Genomic DNA, 23,195 nt, shown 5'->3' on the forward strand with positions numbered 1-23,195 from the left:
AAGGCTTTGGACTGGTTGATGCCACCGGCCCATGGGTCGAAGCACCAAGAAAGGTCTGCTGAGATCATTGCAAGAGAGGTAGGGCTTCAGTAGGTTTTGGAGGCACTGCTAGTTCATGTTAAAGGATATTTGTACCGTGCACTATCACCACCGGAGTGGTCCCCTGGCGGCTCTGAAAAGGGAAGGGGGTGAGGTTAGTCTGAATGAGTGGAAAAGTGCAAGAAAGCAGTTATGTGCCGTTGGCAGCATCAGCCGGGTTAACACCGTTCGCTGGGATTGGGGTGCTTTTCGGTCGGTAGCCGCCATGTGCTGTTGTGCGAGTCTATGTGTGGTTTGTTTTGTTGTTGCGGTGTAGTGAAGTTTGTGTGGTTTGTTGTGCTATAGATTGAGGTTGTATTTGGTTAGAGTTTGAGAGGTGTATGCAGAGGGGTGAAATTGTTAGTGGGTTGGTTATTGGCATCACCGTCTAAAAGTGATGCTCTAAATTTCCACGTTCTTTCTAGATGTGGCATGTGAATATCTCTGCATTTCTATCTAGATCCGGTACTGGCTAATATTCACAATCCTTTGGCACTGGTCCACCTTCGAAACCTGTCTATATGTGAGGCAAGCTAGTATTCACAATTCTATCTCAATCTGGCCTCAATGGTGTTCCCAATGCAGTCTAGATGTGGCACTGGCTAACAATCGCTATTCTATCTAGATGTGGCACTGGCCGACATTCACAATCCTATCTAGTTGTGACGCAGGCTATGGTTCACAATCTTATCTGAGTGTGGCACATGCTAACATTCGCAATTCTGTCCAGGTGTGGTACTTGCCATCATTCACAATTCTGTCTGGGTCCGGTGGAGGCTAGTGTTCACAATTCTATCTAAATGTGGTATTTGCTAGCCTTCCTAATTCTAATTAAGTGTGCCACTTGCTAACCTTCATAATCCTATCTAGATGTGAGGTAGGTTAGTGTTCACAATTCCATGCAAGTGTGGCACTAACATTCATAATTCTATCTAGATGCGACGCACGCTAATGTTCGTGATTCCATCTAAGTGTGGCACATGCTAGTCATCTTCACCAACAGTCTTCCGGTCTTCAGCATGATGTGCCTCTTCTTCAGGGTCTTGGCTCCAGTCAACATTCTGGGCAATTGCTTCTTTTCCCACATTCGGATTGGGGGACACCTCAGCCCACCAATGGTAAGGATCTGCACACTTCAAGCTTGTAAAGGCTGTCCAATCACAGACAGCCTCGTGCCCCACATCAGCATAGCAACAGACATCTGGCTAGAACAATTATTGAGACAAGAGAGTCCCAACCCCCACATACAGCCAGGATCCGCACACACCACCAATGTTGCCCGGGAAATCAAAGCTGAAGCTAATTAAATATATTTCCTGACCCAATAGGGCAGGAAGAAAACCAAAGGGCAAACATAGCCACAGAATAAGATGTACAAGTGAGGCACACCCATTTTGAGTATATGGTACTCAAAATGGAATTAAGCAAAAAGTGCACGCAAGGAAAACATAAAATGGTAAAAAGTATTTGCTGCCACCAGCCAATCCTGGACAAATCTTGTATCAAGCATGTTACAAAGGAAAAAGGGGTGTCCCTGCAGCTCCTCACTTTAAGGTGATGTGTGCTACATTAAAACATAGAAATCTTGCAAAGGGAACAGGGTCTCTTGTACTGGGAACACTAATGCCTGATTGGAGGCCCCCCTATTTAGCAAGGAAAGGAAAACAAAACCACTTTACTTGTCTCTCTAATTGAGGGCAAGGTTCCACCGTAGCAACAAGTTGGGGTTCTATTGATGTTAATGTAGGTAAAGCTTCAAAAAGAATCTTTCCCAATGGCAGATACAGTAGATGGATATGCATATAGAGTAATGTGCAAAAACCAAATGAAGTACCTGGCATTGTTATCCAAGCAGAGGTATTCTCTGGGGTCTTCACTGCTGGCATTCGAGGTTTTCACACCCTTGTCAATAAAGAGACCGGCCTGAATTAACAGAAAGAAAGCTCTGTGTTAACTAACATCAATTTGCAGGGTTAAGGTCACAATCAACGTGTTTCTCCTAAAGAATCTCAACCATACCAGCACCAATGTCTCTGGAATTCCTTTATGGAACATTGGGAGCCCACAGGAAAGGCTGTTGCCCAAGAGGAGACCAGAATGAGCAAGCCTAGACGTTTATCACACTGGCTTGCGAAAGGCACACTCTGATGACGCATCATTCACATTATGCACATGGGAAGTAAACAGAGATGAATTAATGTGTTGGGCCTAGATTTACCTGGGGACGATAAATTGATATGTTTGTGAGAAACAAACATGAAAAATAAACAGGCTCATCCCAGATCCCCCTTTTTGTGTCAATGAAAGCATCAACAGTTTTAGATAAAGAGCACCTGGAGACCATGAAAATGGCAGTGGTGCACGGTATAAATCACAATAACATAAAACATGAATAATGCATGGTATTTGCATTGTATTCTTCCACAGTCAGACTACAGTGCTCTGATAACATCTGCAAACATAGTTTAGTTTCATATTAGTTTTCTGTGCCCCACTAAAAATATGAAAATAACATTCGAGAAATGGATGTAGGTTAGGAATTGAACATTCATGCCCTCTTAAAACAAAAAAAAAACAGCTGGGCTAAGACCAAACCACCCGACCCTGAGCTCGCCTCCACCAAATGGTCAATCGGAGCTCTAGAGAAACTGTGGCACCAAAACCGTAACCTGGGAGACCTCACCAACCTCAAATCGCTCTGCGCCAACCATAGGATTCTGATTGCTGAGGCCAACGCGGATTACTATTCCATCACCAGCAGCTGCTAACTGGAGCAAAGTCCTCTAAGAAGTTGTAAAGCACTGTACCAAACTCTCAACACAACCCAGAGGTACGAGCAACTCAGGAAAAGTGCGACAGAAACCTTTTTTTTTCAATAGAAAAAATAGACCAAATCACTGAGACCATCGAATCAAACTTTCAAGCATTAGCACCCACCCTGCACCCCAGCACTCACACTGCTCCTTTGGACCGAATTCTCGTCTCTTTCTCCCCCGGATCTCCTACTAACTATTGCCTCCCCCAAACCTACTTCTTACTCGATCCCAGCTTCCATTATTAAACAATTGACAAGGCTGGTGCTCAACACACTCCTCGGCATCATTAATGCCTCCCTCATAGAAGGGTATTTCCCGGGACACCTTCAAGACTTAAAAATTGGTTGATACACAACTACCCACCAGAATCAAACAACTCCACCTCCTAAATGACTGCCATTCAGGGTTCCTCCCCAAGTCTAGCATCAAGTTAGCCAGCATCCAGGTGCTTGAAGATGCCGTCCAAATCATGGATAAGCGTGACTCATGCCTCCTCATCCTCCTCAAGCTCTCGGCTCCATTCAACACAGTCGACCACCATATCCTTCTTTCCCTCGTTGCCATCAGGATGGGATTCTCTGGCACAGTCCTGAATTGGCAGACACCAGGCCGTCCAGAAGACCTTGTTGCGTTCTGACTCCAAGTCTCATGCAAAGTCCCACAAGTCCCCATCCTCTCACCAATCTTATTTAACATTTGCATGGAGCCTCAGAGCAATCTCCTCAAATATCCCTATATAGCCATCCACCAATACGCAGACGATAATTAGTTCTACATGAGAGTACATTACCGCGCATGACATTCATCTCTGTGGTTACCTAGCCATCATCCAGTTCTGAATGTCAACTGCCTACCTCAAGCTAAACCCTCTCAAGACTGAATTTGTCCTCATCGGTCCGATGCTAAAATACAACTTGTCCAACAATGGCTCAATGTTATGCGCCTAGAAGGACTTGATCCACAACTCTTGCATTTAGCAAAATCCTTAGGGTTCACCACTGACAGCAGAATATTGTTCCAGAAATACATAGCCAAGAAGGCCCAAACAGCATAGCTCCAAATCTCCACCCTTTGAAAAAGCAAACCCTTCATACTGCTGCAGGACTTGCACGCCAAAGAGCAGACCCTTGTGGAAGAACGCATCGATTGGGGAACTGCTCTCCTGATGGAGCTCCCAGCTGCTCACTTAGCTCCCCTAAAAGCAGCACGTCTTATTATGGGTGCACGGAAATTTGACCAAATCACACCATTCCTGCGCAAACTACATTGGCTTCAACCCAGGCCAAGATGCTGATTCAAGACTGTATGTATCATCTACAAAGCAGTCAAAAGTAGCACACCAGTGTACCTGGTGAACAGGCTTCACATAAATTGTGTGTATAGACAAAAAGAGGCCGCCCATGTACGGGGAGGACTGGAGGGCTTGTAAAGCAAAGAACTGGGGGGTGGTCCTACCCTCTAGAATTCAAATGCATGCAATACAATTTAAATGCACAATAGTTTGAACCCTTGTGAACACCTAATTTGAATGGGGCATTCACCATTTGTAACAAACACAAACTACTAATGAACACATATCTACTACGAGTTCAGACTCTAGCCGGGCACAGGAGACCTTCAGTGAATGTCTCCCTCCTCCTATTTTCACGTACACTCTGTTCTTTGAATTTAATTACATGTTGGTTTTGCACCCTTTCATGAGTTGTTATCCAAATGTGTTAAACGTACCTATCACGCTGTGTAAACCTTTTTTTTGGTTTGTGTACTGTAGACACAACTATGTTCAATATCAATTGTTTGTCACTACCATGTTGATTACCCTCTTTTGTCACTCTACAAAAGAATACTCGAAATAACATGCAAAGTAAAAACATAGTATCAGCTAATTAATAAAAAGCTGTTCTATAAAATATGAATGATATATGTGTTCATTAGCAGTTTGTGTTTGTTACAAATGGTGAATGCCCCATTCAAATTAGGTGTTCACAAGGGTTCAAACTATTGTGCATTTAAATTGTATTGCATGCATTTGAATTCTAGAGAGTAGGACCACCCCCCAGTTCTTTGCTTCACATAAATTGTGGCACATGCTCCTTGTGCAGTAAAATCAACCAACTGGCTTGAATCACAACTCTTCCGCAAAGAGAGGGCATTCAAACAATCCTTCTCTTCTCGCGCACCCACCCTCTGGAATTCGATCCTATGTTGGCTTGGAATGCTCCCACAATTACCCAATTTCACAAATTTCTCAAAACATGGCTTTTTGAACAATACCTAAACAAAGACCAATACCAATGGATGCACATACCGACGCACTGATCTCAACTTGCAGTACTGCGCTACTGTTAAAAGATGCCAGCCCAATTGCTGGCTACCCACACTCTGCACAGCTCTCTCGAGGCAGGTTTGTGCTTCAAAACAATCAAATAATGACTTGTGGATTTCAAATTATTATTTGGCAACAGTTCAGGGGACTACCTCAGATCAGTTCCTTTAGGTGGGTCTCTCAGTCACAAAATTGTCACAATTTGCAATAGCCAAGTTTCATTCGGGCTTTTCTACTGAGAGGTTGAGAACTTGACGTGTAATCTGAATTACCCTAGTGTTCTACTGTGGTTTTTCAGAAGAGGGAATTCCCAGCACATCAAAGGGGCACTGGGTGACTGCTGTGCTTTGTGCACTTACATGTAACAGAATTCTAATTCTTTTTACTGCTATGACAATATCCACAACCCTGAAATAAAAAATAAAAAAAACAAGTTATGGTTCTAAAACAGACATAACCGAAATACTGCCATTGTGGGAGAAGCATTACACATCAACAGCCATACAGTGGACAGGTCGGTTATGCTGATACATCTGGCAAACCTGCTCTTCTAATCATTTGAAAAAGCTATATTGGTTGTCAAATCAAATTTAAAATGACCCAAACAAGTCTGGTGTACTCCTCTTTTTCCCTTAGCCTTTTTTGTTGCTCAAATTCTATATGCATTCTGGGTACATGCATGCCAATTCTGTTGGCATATGGGCCACCATGAGCAATGCTTGGTGGCAACAAGGTTATGGTTCCTTTAGAAACCATCAATGTCAACATTTGTGGGGTCTGTTCTATTGCATGGGACTCTGACATAAAGGTGGCCTGATTTTGGTTCTAGACTTATTTTGAAGTGAAAAGGATCCTCACTATCCCTAACTTCTAAGAGGGATGTCCCTGCCTCAAAACGAATACTAAAAGTATTTGTCAGAATGTCCATCAAAGTAACTTTCACCATCCTGTATCAAAACCCTACTTCTGCTCTCACACTACAACTAAAAAGATAAACAGAAAGTTCCACAAGACAGGACTCTACCAGGACATCAGCAGATGTTGGTCGCCAGGCCTTCGTCCAACTGGTCTTCAGTCTCCTCGCGGGTTTTGCAGCTGGACAGAATGATTGGCTCTGTCGGTTTCTTCCAGGATCTCTCTGGAGTGGGGGCAGGGGTGCTCTTATCCAAAAGGCCAGATAAGAGCTGTAAATCCCACTAGCCAATGACAGATCTGGCCCACAAACACAACCTAGTTGTGATCCAATCAGGACCACTGGTGGCACAACTCATAAATACCACTCAGATACACTGAAACCAGTCTGTGGATTGGGACCAGACAGTCCCAAACCACTTCCAGGCAGCCAACACCCATGGCCCTGCAGTAGTCTGTGAAAAGACTCTGCTTTCCCGGGCACTGGAATTCCATATAAGGATTTTCCTGGCCTCACAGGCCAGGAAGAAGGTTAAAAGACAAGCTGGCCAAAGGACAAGTGAAAAACCTTGTGGCATGGCCAGGTTTGATCATTAGCCACAGTTAGTAGCCAAACGCGGTAAGGCTAAAGTAAATTACACCCCAAAAAAAATAGGAAAAAGTAACTGCTGCACACTAGCTAGTCTCTTTAGCACACCTAGGGTAACCAGAAATACTCTGCGTGTTAGTCTAGGACAAAACAAAAAGTGTACCCCATTGTCCCGCATTATACAATGATAAAAAAAAGTTAAAGTGAAAACAAGTTCCCAAAAGTGGTAACAAGTAAAAAGACTAAGGGAAACAATGTTTTCCAGTACCGACAGCCTGCAGGACAGTCCAGTTTCCCCATGAAAAAATTAGCAAAAACCAGTCTAGTGAAGCTGAAGAATTCACTGCTCTGTAAAAAGAGCAGGTCACATTAGAAAATAAAACCAAAACATGTGGGGGTCCCTAGGAATGGAAGGAAAGGTGCAGTAAAGCAAAATCTTTCCTAACACCACTTAGCCGGGGCATGCAGCCTCATACACCAAGTACAGTCTCAAATACCCTAGCAATTACATGTAATGGCAATTATGTTATGTTATGTTATTTTGCATTTATATAGCGCCTTATATACCATTGGTATGGTCTGAAGGCGCTGGTAGGTTGAACGCCCTTGGGAACCGAAGTTCGGGTCAGTAGAGAGAGTCAAAGGTGCGTGTGCGCACCGGGAATGTGTGCAGCTGATGCGGTATTCGTGTAGTAGCTGCTTCTTAGCGGTAGGTGTGCTGGTTGAGAGATCAGGAGTATGTGTTTGTTCTGGTAGGATTTATCCAGACCGAGGGTGGCTGCGTTAGGCCTGAGGAGAACGCCTGACTGGGAGGTGTGTAACCATGCACTATATAGGTCAACATAAGTAATATGTAGCCTCATATGTGCAGGTGCAGATATCCTATGTCAAGTACAGCCTTCAAAGTAATGTTGTTTAATACCATGCATATGAGAGATTACCTGACGTTAGACACCATAAAGCACAACCCCCTAAACGTGTTGCACAACATAAGAGCAAGAACCACCCGATGGCCCCATCCATCAAGTGTTCGGTCGTGAAGAAGAGCACCAGCATATCCACAACTGGCATAGACCTGCACACTTCAAGCAAAAAACACTGAAAGGGCATCATCAGTGAACCCAACAGAGAATAGTTCTCCCAAGTGGCTCACACCAACACTGATGAACAGCGCAAGTCTCAGTACATATCTCTTCAATGGGGTTGCAGGTCAACAACCATGGGAAACAGCACATCATTACAACAGTTCAGATCTATGTATGGGTGGTGTGCGGAGTTAAATTGCAGAGGGTGAGTTCAGCAAGACACACACTGCCTTATTTGTGTCATGCATCACTAGTCGGAACATATCCGTGAATATCTATGCCTTCATGTGCCATCACAGAAGGCGCTACGATAAGAGGCAGATGTACCCATGCATTTGCCTAATGCCTCAACATATGCAGATACTGGAGCCCGTAGGTAACAATGGCCAAAGTGGTGCAGGAGGAAGTTGTACTTCATATGCATAGTCTGCAGGCAGTGCTAGAGAGGCGACAAATCGTTCTGAAGAATCAGCAACATGCATCCAGTATAAAAGGGGCGAGTTGGAAGAAGACACTGGTTCTGCTCCTCCAATGTAGACTGGGTCCAGCGGAGTACATCACCGTGTTTGGTCTTCCACTGAACTACAGGACACAAGTCAGGGTTATTGTGTCAATAGTACTAGCTACACCCTCTCAATAAGCATGTGAGGGTTGCGTGCCCTAGATTTAATTAACATTGCTGCAAGGCATACATTAGTTTTCAAAACTTGTTTAGCAAAGTTTGCAAATTACATTTTTCTTCATTAGCCAACAAGCTGATTTGATTAGTTATTTTAGATTATTTTTAAATGTCACTAGAAGTTATTTGTACTCAAGACATAAAATGAGCAACAGTACAACATTTAAGTAGGCAAGGCACTCTTCCTATGAATATCTCTCTTCAAAAGGGGCAGCTTCTTTGCCTTCTTCTCTGTCTGCCACAACAACAACCTGGGTTTACCTATACGACCCACTTCTCTCAGTCTTCCAGTCTTGGCAATACAGGCAGTATCGATTTCAAAATAGTCTTTACAAGCAGCCAGTTTCCTTTACAGAACTTTACCTTCACCTTTCTGCCAGCTGTCAGTCCAAGTAATTACCCAGAAGCGTTGGTGCTACTCTCTTACCTTCAGGTAATGCTTGCACACATATCCTAGACCAGGCAGAAATGTTATTAGCTTCACAGTAACAGTCAGATTGCTTACTAACTCTGAGAAAGGCTGGTCTCACTCTTAGCATGGGGAGATTCTTCGCTTGAGCAATGCATGCTCTTCTCCTCAATTGGAAATATAATGCTTAACTGCTTAACTTCTTTTATTAGAAATGTATGCTCAAATCAAAGTAAAGGATACAATTCAGTCTACCTTTGGTAATCACTATTAGGAACATGCAACCACTTCTTAATATGGTTTTCAGAGGTTACAGGTTTCAACAATGGACTTATCAGTGTTAGGTATTCAGTAATGGCCTTTACAACGTTAACTCTTCTTAATAAGCTAAACTTGACCACTATAGTCTTAAGAATTTACCAATGGGCTTTATGCTGTGTTTGCTAATTGCGCAAGGAAAAGGACTTAATATACACAAGTGCTACTTTTGCATTGTTCCCTCTTTACAGCTTCAACAAACTTCACCATGCTTTGAATCATATGCGAGTGAATAGGAAACTGGATACTGTTGCCGACAAGGCTTGTGCAAGGTATTAGAATGCCAAGCTTCACTCACTGACTTCTATAACACTTGCTCTGCGTGTTGCATGACTGCCACAACTTATACTGCTTCTGGATTCACAGGGACCTATGCCCTTCTCTGAACGTGACTCCGGTACAGCCACACGTTTATGGAGCCACTCTCGCTACTAAGACTCGCGGCTTGACAACTGCTCCTTGCCTCAGTCTCTGAAGCTCTCAGCACAGCAACCACAACAATCAGGCTCACATGGGGAAAAGAGCCTCTCTACAAGCCTTCTGCTGCACAGCCTCTGCACTTCAGAGTTTGGGGGAACAGGACCATCCCAGAACACCAGGTGAAATCTGCTGTATCCACATTCCAGCACCCCTCTTGTTCTCCCACTTCTGCTTGTTTTGCCAGCTTCTTGCCTTCTTCCTTCTGCTTCATTATGCGCAGAAAAAGTCAAAAGGAAAACATTGAATCGAGAAATTATTGCACCTTTTTTGCGATAAATTCTCCTATTTTGGGGACATTTAAAAAAATATAGGTGTGGAGTGGGGCAAGGGAAATAGTTAAAGTGGGGTGTGGGGGCGGTCTTCCCCCCCCCTGAGGTTTACAAAAAAACAAAAGCTGCAAAAATGTCTCCCTTCGATGTTTCAACGTACATCCTTCCAATTGTCTGCACCCGAGAGCCTTTTATGCCTCCCAGGTTCCTTCAGGCGTGGACTGTTAGGCTTAATTGCTCGACTACTGCTACAGCATGCCTCTTCAGCCCTCTTTCTCACCCCACTTCTCATGGGATTATGGGACTTCTAGCCCCCTTCAACAAAGTTAGTTCTTTTAGGTATTGATTTGATTTTAAGGATAGATGTATTCCCCTTATAGTCATTTAAAGATGGGCTCTTAGAATTTGTAATTACAAAGGAAGATATTTGACTTAAGGCACTTTCGATAGATCCTTTTACATTATACATATGGGAGTAAGGAGGGTGTTTATCCTGAAACGCCTTATACGATCTTGCTGTTAACAGGGCTTGCTCAGATTTTACAGAACTTGTACCCAGAGTCACAGATCTTATAAGTGGGTCAGAGACATAATGACAATATGCCATCACCCGTTTTGGTAAGCCAGAAAGATACTTCCTTTCAGAGGTCAAATACTGCGTCTGATCCCACAGTATATTCTCACCACCCTGGGCCTCGTCTCCTCCCAGGTGATCCCCCTGCAGTGCACCACGCCCAAGGTCAGTACCAGGAAGTATCTGCCTTTCTCTGGGCACCTGGGAGGAGACTATAGGCAGGGTTTCAGTGAGGAATCCATAGGATTCTTCACAATCCCCAAGGTAAAAATATATAATGGAATCTCATAATCGTAGAGCAAAGCAAGCTCTGGAGACCAACTACAGTGTGTGATATTGCAGCAGGTGTGTAGATGTACAGTCTGAATGAAACCATTGATCGCTACTTTGTGTAAACAGCTACTTAGCTTTGTGTACTCATTATGTAAGAGGAAAGTGAGACTAAGCAGTGTGGATGGTGTAGCAGATAGAAAACTGGGAAAATGATTGTAGTTTGGGGACATCTCACTTTCAGGGTATCTGGTATAAAGAAACATGCTAAGATAGTATGTCAAGGGTTTGTAATCAGCTCATGGGTTGAGCACCAACTGAACACATGTATAAAACCAGCAGGTCACAGAAATAGGTTTTCGATCAAAAGCATTTGGCAGTGTGATCCAGTACATTTTCAAAAGTGTTCACTCATGCTAGTCAATATGATGCACTTTCCCCTGCAAAAAGGAAAAATAGTTGGTGCTATGAGATGTAGATACATTAACCTAAACTTTACTGAAAAAACAGACAGTTCAGAGTTTTACAGTAGAAATACTGTAATTATGCATTATGTAGCAACTAGCATTTTTTTGGGGAATGGAATTGCAGGACAGTTTACTAAAAAACTAAAGTTAACAAGTACTGGTCTTTGCCAAACAGAATATAGTTACTTTAATAAAAGTATCATTGTGATTACTTCTGGTTTGCAATTATTTGAAAAAGAAAGAACTTTTCTTAGCTAGCACTTCCAAACATTTTATGAGTGGATGATTACTGCTGCATTCTAACTCCACTAGTTCCTTTGTACTTGGTGAAATGAGGGCATGGAGAACCCTGAGGGCAAGAGAGGAATGCACGGTGAGCTGTATTTTTATTGATCAGGTTAATTTAAATCGCCAGCTGTGCTACAAAAGTGTCAATTTAATTAGCAACCCTACAGAATTGCATTGCAAACTGCTATGTGACACTGCTTATGTTATGCCTTATTGCTGTTAGGGTGAGGGGCAATAATGGCAATGTAGAACACATGGGAGGACAGGGTATTGTGAGGTGAAGGAGACAAACAGGCAGGACGGAGAGCCTCCTCAGTACATTACACAGGAAAAAGGTACAGTTGGAGCAATAGGTCACTCTGGCTGAGGATTCAACAGAACTGGGCAGGGCATAATACAGCACCATCGAGAACTCAGGGATGAAGTGGACCAGAAAAAAAAGAACATGCCAACCAAAACACTGCTCACAGTACGCCTCACCTGTGCGGAGGAAAAGCCTGTTAGTGTTGCTGGGTATGAAGACCTCATTGCAGGCTCAGCAGACCAACTGGCGCTCGTGTGCATGGGTGGGGGGAATCAGGATAAGGTTCCTTTGGAGCCATTCACATTCCATAAATAGGGATGGTGAAAGTCGAACACTCAATGGACTGCATTTGTAAGTCAAAATGGACTGGTATCCACATTCGCTATGCCACAATTCTCTACACTCATGAAATGCATACCTGCAGTTCAGTCAATGTCAGTGTCACAGAAGGCAAGTGGCTTGATGCTCCATACCCTCATCACTCGAATGGGCTAAATGAAGAAACAGCACATGGCAGAGGGAGTCCAGTGGTTGGGATACAGTGGGATGTTGCAATGACTCTTGATGAGGCTTCCCCATTTGTGTGTGGATGTTGTTGGATGGCAACATGAGAAATTTCTTAAGTGGGTATCCTCCGTCACTAGTAAGTGGAAGGTGGTGTTACTTCACAACACAGCTGCATGCCTGGCTGTAGGTAGGTACTGGTGACTCGAGGAAGACACTGAGGTGTCCGATGGAGTCTCCTACACACTTGTCTTTGTTGGTTGACTTCCCTGTCACGACAGCCGTCATATCACAAGTTCTGCTTAGCCTCGATTCCCAACTGGCCTCCAAAATGCCAGGCAGCATCTCATGAACCAGGGAAGCATTGGAGTAGCCAGTGAACTGCAGGTATGCATGACATGCCAGATGTATGTTAAGGTCTTCTGGTTGTAAAAGGAAAATGTTCTGTTAACATGTTTTATTGAAGATCAGGTGGGTGCAGTCAAAAGCCCTGATTAGCATCAGGAAATTGAGATGGTCATAGAAGACAGACTTGGTGGTGGCTCAGATGCACTGAAGCAAGCGTGGAAAGGTAACATTTCATGGCATGTAGCTAGATCACCTCAGACTTCACATGTTGCTTTAAGGTTTGGAATATGCCGCTATGCCCCCAGTGACCCACTGCAGTGAGACTGTTGAATAGCACAGTGCTGACAGCAATTCCAGCTCCACCACGTGGGCACACTGGGCCCTCTTTAAGAGGGCATTTCACCCACTACATCCTTATGTAGCCGGTATCATTGCATACATGTACTGGTAGTCGTGTAGCATGCCAGCAATTTGCATTTGTTAAACGTTTTTGCAGCGGTGTGCCTTCCTCCTGGTGTGAACAATGTCCACGAGTCTATCAGCAAACTTGAGCAGCAGGTCCATCTCTTCCAGCTTGTGACGCTGTCCGGGTGTTCAAGTAGGTATCATTCTAGTATTGGCTGCAAAGTGGTCGGAGGTGGTGCAATCTAGATAACATTTAATCTGCTTTGGGTGGGTGGGGATTAAACAGTCAGGTTAATCATGCAGGATTTATTGTAACATGTGTCAGGTGAGGGGATTCCTGGTGCCCTGAAGAGGATACCGTGGATTGTTTTTCACACTTGGATGGAGAGAAACTGACATGGTCTAAATTACTGTTTCATGTCCCTTATTTCTTGGTTTTGATCATTTCTGGGTGCTTTGTCATTTTCTTTGTATTAAATCGGGGATGTGCATTGTTCCCTCGCCACATCAATGTATTTCCTTGTACTGCTACATTGAGGCAGCCATACATTTCGTTTTCAAATAAAGCAGGCATACTGATCATTTGTGGTGTGTTGTGCACATTGAGTGAGTTCTGAGACTTTGCATGTTGGCTGTTTGTTTCTGTGGGTGTTAAATTAGTAATCCTGCTTTGGGCAGAATGGTGTTTGGGTTTTTACCAAGTACAGATGGAGAAATTCAGCGTTTGAAGTTTTCATAGTCCAATGCATCTGCTCGATTGGCATCATCACTCTGCCCTGGGGGTGTGGTTACTTTTACGAGGCAGTATTTGCAGGCCTGTGAGCCTGTATGTGCAACTGCTGGCACACACGCACCGATTCAACAGATGCAAATTTTCCAGGCTACTGGTTTCCACGATATTGGATCTAATTGTTTACCGATCTGCCTGTCCCAAACGTAATAATGTGGCACAATATCAGTCGGAAGGAGCAGCGTATGGAACGGCAGTCTAAAATTACAAGCTAGAGGATTTCAGGCATCCGAGGGGCCAGACGAAACAGGAGGGGAAATGAAGGGCAAACTAGAACCAATGGCCAAGAACATTGAATAAAGAGAGCAGTGTGAAAAAAAACCACCATGTATACTCAGTAATACTGCCTCACCTACCACTAAAATGGATTGATGTGAAATTCGTATATGATATATTCAACAAGCAAGCAAGCACCAAGCTTTTAACAGGATCAAACGGAAGACCTTTTGCAGAAGAAGAGAAACGGGAAAAAATGACTCCAGATGATGCCATCTGTGACAAATCTAGCGAGATCCTCACTACTTCACCAGCGGAAATCTCACTTCATGTGGCCAGGGAAAGGCAGACGCTACCCAAATGACCCTGGGGGTGGCCATCTGTGGGAGGACCACATGAGAGAACACAACCCTCTGGGAGGCGGAGTAGATTTGCTAGGTCAAGGCATGCATTCCCTGTTTCTTTAGCATCTGGTATCGCCCACTTGCCTCCCTATTCCTGTTTGGCATATTGTAGTGTGGGTGTAGAAAGTCCTGTCATGACTAATCACCAACTGTATTTATATTCCCCAATGCTTGATAACACCGAGTTGAGGAAGAGGACTTAAGCAATTAAGATCTCTAGAGCCGGAAAGCAAACACTGCGCTCTAGTTGTTTGAAAAGTTTAACAGGTGCCAGGATATTTAAAAACACCACACCTGGAGAGAAAGACTCACTTCTCCCAATGTTGGTCGAGACATCGAAGGAAAACAGGCTGCAGTACGGAGGTGCTGCTGGAAGTGCTATCAGGGGAAATCTGGAAGTGGAAGGTTTGCGCACTTGTGCCACGGAGAGGAGGAGCGGTCAGGTGAAGGAATCCAAGCAGAAACTGCATAGCAGGTGGGATGCCCTCCCAGCCGGCAATCAAGCTGCATTGAGAATGGTGATTCGCGAAGGACGCTGAAGCAGCCGATGGAAACTGGTGAGCCCAGAGAGCGACGTTGGGATGCCGGTGAGCTTCATGCCGGATGCAGTGTACCATTCATGAACCTGGTAAGCCCAAACAACGGAATTGGGGCACATGGGCGATTCAACAAAGAGATTAAGACGAATGAAGAAGGGTCGCTAACCCAATATATGAAAAGCATAATTAAAGAATCTTGGAACTATATAAAAGAGAAGGTGAATACTGATGAGAAGTGCAAGTCTGGGGCCCGCACCCAAATACTGAACCAATTGATACAGTCCTGGCAGGAGAGTAAACCAGGCATACAGTGAGTCTGGGACACGCACCCAATCAAGATTGCTGAACTTGAAAAAGGGGGAATCACTTCCCCTCCCCCCACCCCAAATCTGTGGAATCTAGGGGAAGGGAGTCTCCCTGCCCTTTTGCAGGTGAAGTCTGAGCTGTGATAAAGTCGAGGAAGCTCAGAGGAAGGGGCATACCGCTTGAGCCTGTGAATTGTGAAACAGACATCTGTGAACTGTGGAACAACCAAGAAAGTTCAGGGGAAGAAGCATACTCTTTGAGCCTCTGAAATGTGGAACGGAAAATCTCAAGGAAAGGGTAACACCCCTTTAGATTGTGGAATGGTATAACCCAGAAAAAGATAGAGAGAAATCGTATATCTGGAGCTGATGAACTGTGTAAACCAGAGGAAACTCAGGGGAAGAGTCATTCCCCTGGAGATTGTGGAGTATGGTAATGTGAAAGTGAAGAACATTGAAAACCGAGAAATCCAGGGGAAGGGAACAACCACTTTAACTGGTAGAACTTTGCTAGTTTCTTTTACACCATGGAACTTTATGTTGGAACTTTTGGAAGGAGCTCCAGGTGATCAGCTAAAATACATTTTCCCCTTCACTGTATTGAGTTTAGAGTGTGCCGGTCTGGTTAGGATTTTGCACACAGGACGTAGAACCTGTTTTGGGCATTTTGACACGGACGTTCCTTAGTTTGGTTGAGGCAGGGAAGCCCATCCTAGGATTGCCCCAACCCTCTTTAAATTTGATGAATAAAAGTCTTTAACAATCACCAGAATGCCACTGTGTTTGAGTCTTACTCTTGATCCTTTACACATCACACTACTCTTATGTTCCCACAGCATACCTTCACAGTAGAGTAAAACTAACATTTCAGAAGGTTTTCAAAACACAATTTAGAATACCTTAAAATTAGAATGAACCCGATTGTTATAGAAGATGCCCAGTGGGGTGAGTTCGGATTTGGTTTCTGGGTAGTGCCCATGGGAATCTCCTGTTGACATCTTGTGGAAGACATACCATATTCCAGCATCCTGAAATAAAAAACAAGAACATGTGAACAAGGGACAGACGGGAAGAATTCACCTGGCATAGCAATGCTCTACTGATCACAGAACATATCAGAGATCTACCAGGCTCGAGGCATGAATGCCCAGGACATGGAAAAGCCTAGATGTGCTGCTCACGCCACCATTGCAGGCAGAAGGGGATGAGGAATGCACAGATGCAACATCTATTCAAGTCCCACATGGTTCCTAAAAGACACTCCAGCTCAAAAGGAAATCAGAGGCTAAGGGGCTGGCCAAGAATGTGCTCCTGATGGACATCAGAATGGATGAAAACATCGCTAGGTTCAGAGAAGAGATCACAGCCTATTGCATTCCTATTTGGAAGCAGGAGTGTATGTGGGTGCTGTGAAGGCATCATGAAGGACACAGACAACGGATTCTAAATTCAACGCAAGTTTTATTAACTTAAGTGTCAGGGTGGAAAAAGGCCTAACTTGTCCTATGCTAAGGTGGGATTTCCCCTTCCTAAACACAACTAAGGAACGTCCGAGTCACAGAGTTCAACTTAGGAGTCCAAACCCTATAACTTACCCTCACAACTATAACTTTACAATGTGTAGGGATGTCAGCAACCACACAGAAACCGTATTCAACACAAAGTTCTGATCTTATTTTAGCTCACAGCTTCCTTTAAGCTCCCTTCCTCAAGTATAAAACAGTTCCACATAAAGAAAGTCTCAGAATTCCCTTTCTTGGATTTAGGATGCAATAGTCTTTTTCAGGTTTCAGGATTTCCCCAGGTTCCAAGTAACACAAACAACCTTTAAAGGAAAGACTTCTGGTTAGGACTAAGGGTTCCCTTTCCCAAGTTTCAAATGACATACTTCAAACAAAGGAAACTATCCTTGTACCCACAGTTCAGTTATATTTGTTCAGATTAATTGTGGTTTTCACACAGGTTGAAAATGGCACTGTAAATCGGGCTTCAATATCCTTTGTTTGCCAGTTCCTTTAATGTCATTTAGATTTCAGCATATTGTGGTCTGTTTAGAATGATATTCATTTGGTTTGCCTAGATTTTAACTTCCTTTCGCGTTTGAATTCCAACTGTTTAGTAGCAAGGTTTTACTTCAGTTCAGTATTCATTAAATAGCTCTTTTGCTTATAGTTCATTTTCCCTTTATCTGTAGTTCAATAGTTGTTGGTTTCACTTTAATTGAAGTGTTCAATGCTCAGAGACCTTAAAAAAAAATGTTAAGTTCACACGCGCGTGCACCGGTTTTCTCAATCGTCAGAAACTCTCCAGTCGCTTTAGGAGTTTGTGCTGCAGCATGGATCACACTTCTTCCTTTAGTGTAAGGGCTGCAGTTCCTGCCCCTCAGACACTCCTGGGGTGATCCTCCACCACAGGAGAACAAGCACATTGAGTAGAAAGGAAAGACAGCCTTCCTGCACAGCTCTCGTCTGCTCCAGGGAGTCCCAGCACCCACACTACACCATAGGGTTCTCTGCTGCATGCACCAGCCTCCTAGTCCTTCTCCCGTCATTCCCCCTGCCCACTGGGCAGTGCTCCCTTTAGATACCTGCAACACCTACACAGGTTGTAGGTGTGGATGATTATTCAGCCATGCCCATCCACAATTAAAAGGACATGCCCAACCTTCCCTGCTATTAGCAGGCATCTTCCTCATCCCAGTACTAGAGTGATAAAAGAGCACAGTCTTCATTGTTCTTAGTAGGTCTCTTCGTCCCAGTACTGTCAAAAGTCAATTGGGGAGAAATGAAGGGGGCTGGCTTCTAACAGCCCAGAAAGTTTGGGGAAGGGTTGGGTTGATTGTCATTAAGGAATGGGGGGATGCCGTGTCTCACCCAAGGGCACCCCACTCCTAATCACCAAGGACCCTCCACCCAGGTGATTCCCCCCCACACCCTTCATTCTCCATCCCCCCTCCCCCAAGGTAGGGATCCAAAAGCGATGGCCTTTCCCTGGCCACCTGCGCAGGGGATCTAAGGGGTCTAGGAGTGAGAATACTCCGGTTTCTCACAGTGCCCAGTGCCTAGAGGTAAACTAAAAACATAGTACATATGCCAGAGGTTACAACAGCAAACGATCATTTTCACTGCCCCTCCTGGGTGTTCGCACACCCTGAAGGAAGCAGAAGAGGCCAGGTGCCCAGTTTCTGGACCTGTGCATTGCAAGCAGCCCATCATTGGGATAGGTTTACTAAACAGCATGGTACCACTACACGCGTTTCAAGGAGCAGCCATGCATTCAGAAATGGACCTACTGGCAATGACCAAGGACTGATTCTGCCTGGAGAGCAGCAGGCCGGTTTGATGGACTGTGGTGCCCACTCTGCAGGGAGCAACACTGTGCTTTAGACGGGTAAACTGAGGCAGGCAGGGAGTGGAATCTAGGGTAATTGGGGGCACGAGGATTAGAGGAAGAGAGTTGGGGCATGGAGGATTGGAGGGAGATAGGGTGTTGGGATTGGGGAGAGGGTGGGAGTTGGGGCCACAGGGATTGGAGCAGGGAGGCAGTTGGGAGCACAAGGAATAGTGGGGGGGGTGGAAGGTAGGGAGAGAGATGATGGTGCTGTGATTGGATAGAGGGTGTTAGGGATGCTGGGATTGGAGGGAGGGAAGGAGTTGGGGTGCTGGGATTGATGCAGGGGAATAAGTCGGGAGCGTGGGGATCGGAGGGAGGAGGTTGGAGAGAAGGATGGAGCAAGATGGAGGTTGCAGCGATTGGATGAAGGAGTTGGGGGCGTGGGGGATGGATACTGATAATGTATTGTTTTCTATGTTTCTCCTGCAACACTCTATACCCAGGGTTCTGGTATGCAAGGAAAACCAAGGGGTGGGAATGGAGAAGGGCATGCACAACGTAAAAGAATTGACATTTGACATTGGAAGATTAATGTTTTTTACACATCAGGGACAGGGTGACGGACAACTCTATCTTCAGTCTCAATGTTAGGAAGGATTTCCACCATCCCCAAACTTTACTTATTCAAATTCACACAGATATGTCACTCCAAGAATGACATGCGACCGTTTGATATTCTGCACATACCAACAGAGAAAAAAACTCCATAGAACACTACATAATCAAAAAGGGCTTTGACACTGGTACGTGTTAAAACTCAGACATAGCAGGAAATGGAGTGAGACGGGTCATGGTGCAGGAAATTAATAACAATGGTTGCACTGAGTATTCACTCAATAAAAAGCCCCTATACCACCACCCCATCCTAACCTCAACTTTTTACAAATGGGATTTTTGGTTACTTTTGTAGGTGCCTAAAGACAAGCTCGTGGCAGCAGTTACATTTTTACTGTGCTTGCTTACTTTTTCTTGTACACAGTTCACATTTACCATGTATGGCTACTAAATGTGGTTAGTGACCTAAAGTGGCCGTGCCACAAGAACTTTCCTTGTTCCTTGGCCATATTGTAGTGTGGACTTCGTCCTGCCTTCCCAGGTCAAGAAATCCCATACAAGTCATGCACTTGCCCAAGAAAGCTGCTGCCCTTTGCGGGCTAGTGAGCCTTTGTGTGCCCGTGCGGCCAAGGAAGGGGTCTAGAACTGTCTAGTCCCAGTCCACATTCCTGGGGCCTGAAAGTCTGCTACTGGGGCAGATGTGAAACCAGTAGTTGACCCTGATTTGATAACTACTGGCTGTTTGAACAGTACAGATCCTTTCCATTGGTGGACTTGCTTTCAGCTCCAGTTTTGGATGAGAAGACTCCTCCTGCAGCCATTCTTCAGATCTGCGTTGGAGCCAACCATTTTTTGAAGAGCAGCCCATTGAGGACTCGTGAATGACTTCTGCATTGGACGAGTATCCTCTCCTGTGATTGCCCCAGTGAAGCCCTGCTCCTCTGCCGGATCTCCGAAGACCCTCATCAGTGCTTCAGCCCTTGGAGAAGTGGGACCAACTAGTCCAGACGTATTCGAGATTGCATGCCGTAGGAGCCTTTGAAAGCGTCCCTGGACTGCCCGATGCACGGACCAGCTCTCCAGTGCTACATCGCCAGAATAGTCACCATTACTCGTTCAGGTCCGGAACTTTGGTTGTTGCCAGCAAATTGACTTTGGGTTGCAAGATTTAACATGGAAAAGCTGTTTTAGGCCAAGTTGTTACAGCAAGCTCACAATTTCACAAGAGGATGGGAAAACATTTCAGTTGCGTTAAGGATCCATACTTCCAAAGCTATATCAGCAGTGTTAGAACAGTTTGTCTGAAGTCCAATTAAGGTCTTAGTAAAACCATTCAACTGAGGCAGTACAAGACGCTACTCTTTGTATAAGCCTGTACCACCTGAGTTCAGGGTAGCATAGACAGAGCAGCAAGGCTCATCTTAGGAGGTAGAGAGGGCTGTAGAATCTGTACGAAGAAATGGTACAAAGAAACACTGAAACACTATGTATTGTACAAATAAATTGTTTATTTAAATACAAGTAGGCCCAGATAAATCTTGGGGGAAATAAGTACTATCATATTATAGATCACCACAATTATAAAAGAACACTATACTTTGGAGGTGCACAGACCAAAGCAAATTACCATATTAAGAACTCCTAACAGCAGTTCTAGGGAAGTCAAAACCAATAGGTACTTTTGAATTACTTACAGTAATACAAGGGTAGTAGACCTAACAGTTTTACTGTGACGCTCAGCAAGAAATTACATAGTAAGTCAACTGGACAATATACTTTTCAAAATAGTGGAACACTTATTCTAGGGACAGTAATAACCTATAACTCCAATTCAGGATAACACAGTTATTCTAGGGGAGTTGGACCTTAGGGTGTAATATTCAAATACATTTGCTTGTCAGTTCACAGACTAAGGGAAGAAATAACTTATTTTTGGATAGTTCACAAGGTAAGTAAAACCTCTATATACTTTTGTTAGGAGCTACCAGCAACCTAAAACGCTAAGTATGACCTAGGCAGACTTATTCTGGTCAGGCTAACAGCAAGTCAGGGGAAGCACGACCCAAAGTGGGGACACTCATACAATTATCCTAACAGGAATAATAAAGTGAAACCAGCAGCATTACTTTTTGGAAGAGGGGAAACCAATTCACAGGTAAGTTAACTTATCTACTTTCTGTTAGAATGGCGAGACAGTTTCTAAGGAAAGACTTTGGGAATATGTATTTAAGAAGGCACACAACATATTCAAGGTAAGTAAATACTATAAATACATTTCAGAATGGCAGAACATATCCAAGGTAAGTAATTATATTTTGCAACTATTCACTCAGTTTAAAGTTACCAATGAACTCTTTTACACGCAAGTACATTTTACAACACTTGCTCTACTTTTCAAGGCAGACCCTTAATTATCCAGCCCTTCCCAATTCTAGTACATGAGTTCTCTCAGAGGCAGAAGAGGGACCCTAGTGGTCTAGGAATCAGCTCTAGGAAGGGTGAAATAGGGCACAGTTGCAGGAAAAGTTCAGAGTTCCAGAGGAAAACTGTTCAAACAAGTAAGCTTTTACTTTAGAGTTAGTTGAGGATCCAGGGACTTCAGAGAAAACACCATAGGAGGATTCCAGCAGTGGGCCTGGGTGAACTGGACCAGAGACCTCCCAATCACAGTAAACACCCCAAATCTACACAGGAATCACAAGAGACTTACGGTAAGTACCTGAGCACAGAAGAAGATTTTGCAGCAGGAGGACTTCAGGATCTGCGGGAAAAAACCTAGTCATTGAATTCCTTCATCAAAAAGACAGGACACTGGAAGGACTTTTGCAGCAAGGATCACGGGTGAGGCTCTAGGCAAGGTTTTCCTCTCGGATGGATGCGGCTCTGTGGATTTGGTAATTTTTTCAGGATCACAGAAGACAGAATATCGCTGGTCAGATTCTCATTGTTTGCAAGGTCCAGCACTCTTTTCAGACTCTATTTACGTCTCCGGAGGTCCAGCAGGATTCCCACAAAGTTTCATCAAGATTCGGAAGACCGTGCATTGCACAATGGCTTGAGCACCCAGGGTATTGGAGTATTGCAGCCCCACAAGGTTGTGGCATGGAGTGGATCACTCAAAATGCAGGTCTCGAGTCTAGTGGGTCTCACCAGGCTCTGGTTTGTCGTCCCCAGGTCGATTGGAAGGAAGGGTAAAAGCAGGCTCTACACAGTAAGCTCTCCGGTCACTGGAAATTGTCTCATACGCGTTTTCTTCATCCTCCACTTCGGTTTTGGTTCCAGAGGTCGACTAACTCTTCAACTTCCAGGATTGGAATTTTGTGCAGAAACCCAGCCAATCAAACAGCCTTGCAACATTCAGACTTTGGGGGTTGGCAATCCTTTCAGTACAGGCAGCCTCCCAGTTTGAACTAGATTCTCACACTGAGACTGGAAGACAAAGGGCTGCAGAGTTTTGGACTCCTCCCTCGCTTCCTGCCTTCACAGAAACTATGGAGCCTAGGCGGGATGTCCACAGAACTCCCACCCAAGATAAAAATCACACAAAGGAATTTCACACCCTGGAGGTTAGGGGAAGGAACAAGAAAGGACAAGAAATGCTAAAACGGTGATAAAAGACGACATGGGCCATTTTGGTAAAATGGGCACCCATGGGTGCCTTTACCGGGGCTGTGGAAACAGCCCGCGGTATAGGTGCACTCAACCGGTAAAAAGGTTCACTGCCACCAGCCATTTAAGGTACGTTTGGCCTGGTAACATAAATGTTACCTTTAGAATGAGAATGGGGATACCCAGTATCTCCCCAGTCCTCCACATAGGTTGGGTGATGCGTGTCCCACCTAATAAAATGTAAAAAGGGATCTAAAGATCAT

At 44.4% G+C, this 23,195-nt stretch overlaps 1 protein-coding gene across 1 annotated transcript in view; it reads right to left on the minus strand.

Annotated features, from left to right (window-relative positions):
- CEMIP2 (cell migration inducing hyaluronidase 2) overlaps positions 1-23,195 on the minus strand; it is a 473,131-nt gene that overhangs the window by 221,860 nt on the left and 228,076 nt on the right. Inside the window, exons 11-12 of the mRNA XM_069625802.1 lie at positions 16,275-16,403; positions 1,913-2,001 (exon numbers count right to left, since the gene is read on the minus strand). Coding sequence (XP_069481903.1) covers positions 1,913-2,001; positions 16,275-16,403 — 218 coding nt within the window. The remainder of the gene's footprint in view (positions 1-1,912; positions 2,002-16,274; positions 16,404-23,195) is intronic.

Source organism: Ambystoma mexicanum, chromosome 6p, assembly GCF_040938575.1.
Source record: "Ambystoma mexicanum isolate Mex_15411 chromosome 6p, UKY_AmexF1_1, whole genome shotgun sequence".
Taxonomy (NCBI): domain Eukaryota; kingdom Metazoa; phylum Chordata; class Amphibia; order Caudata; family Ambystomatidae; genus Ambystoma; species Ambystoma mexicanum.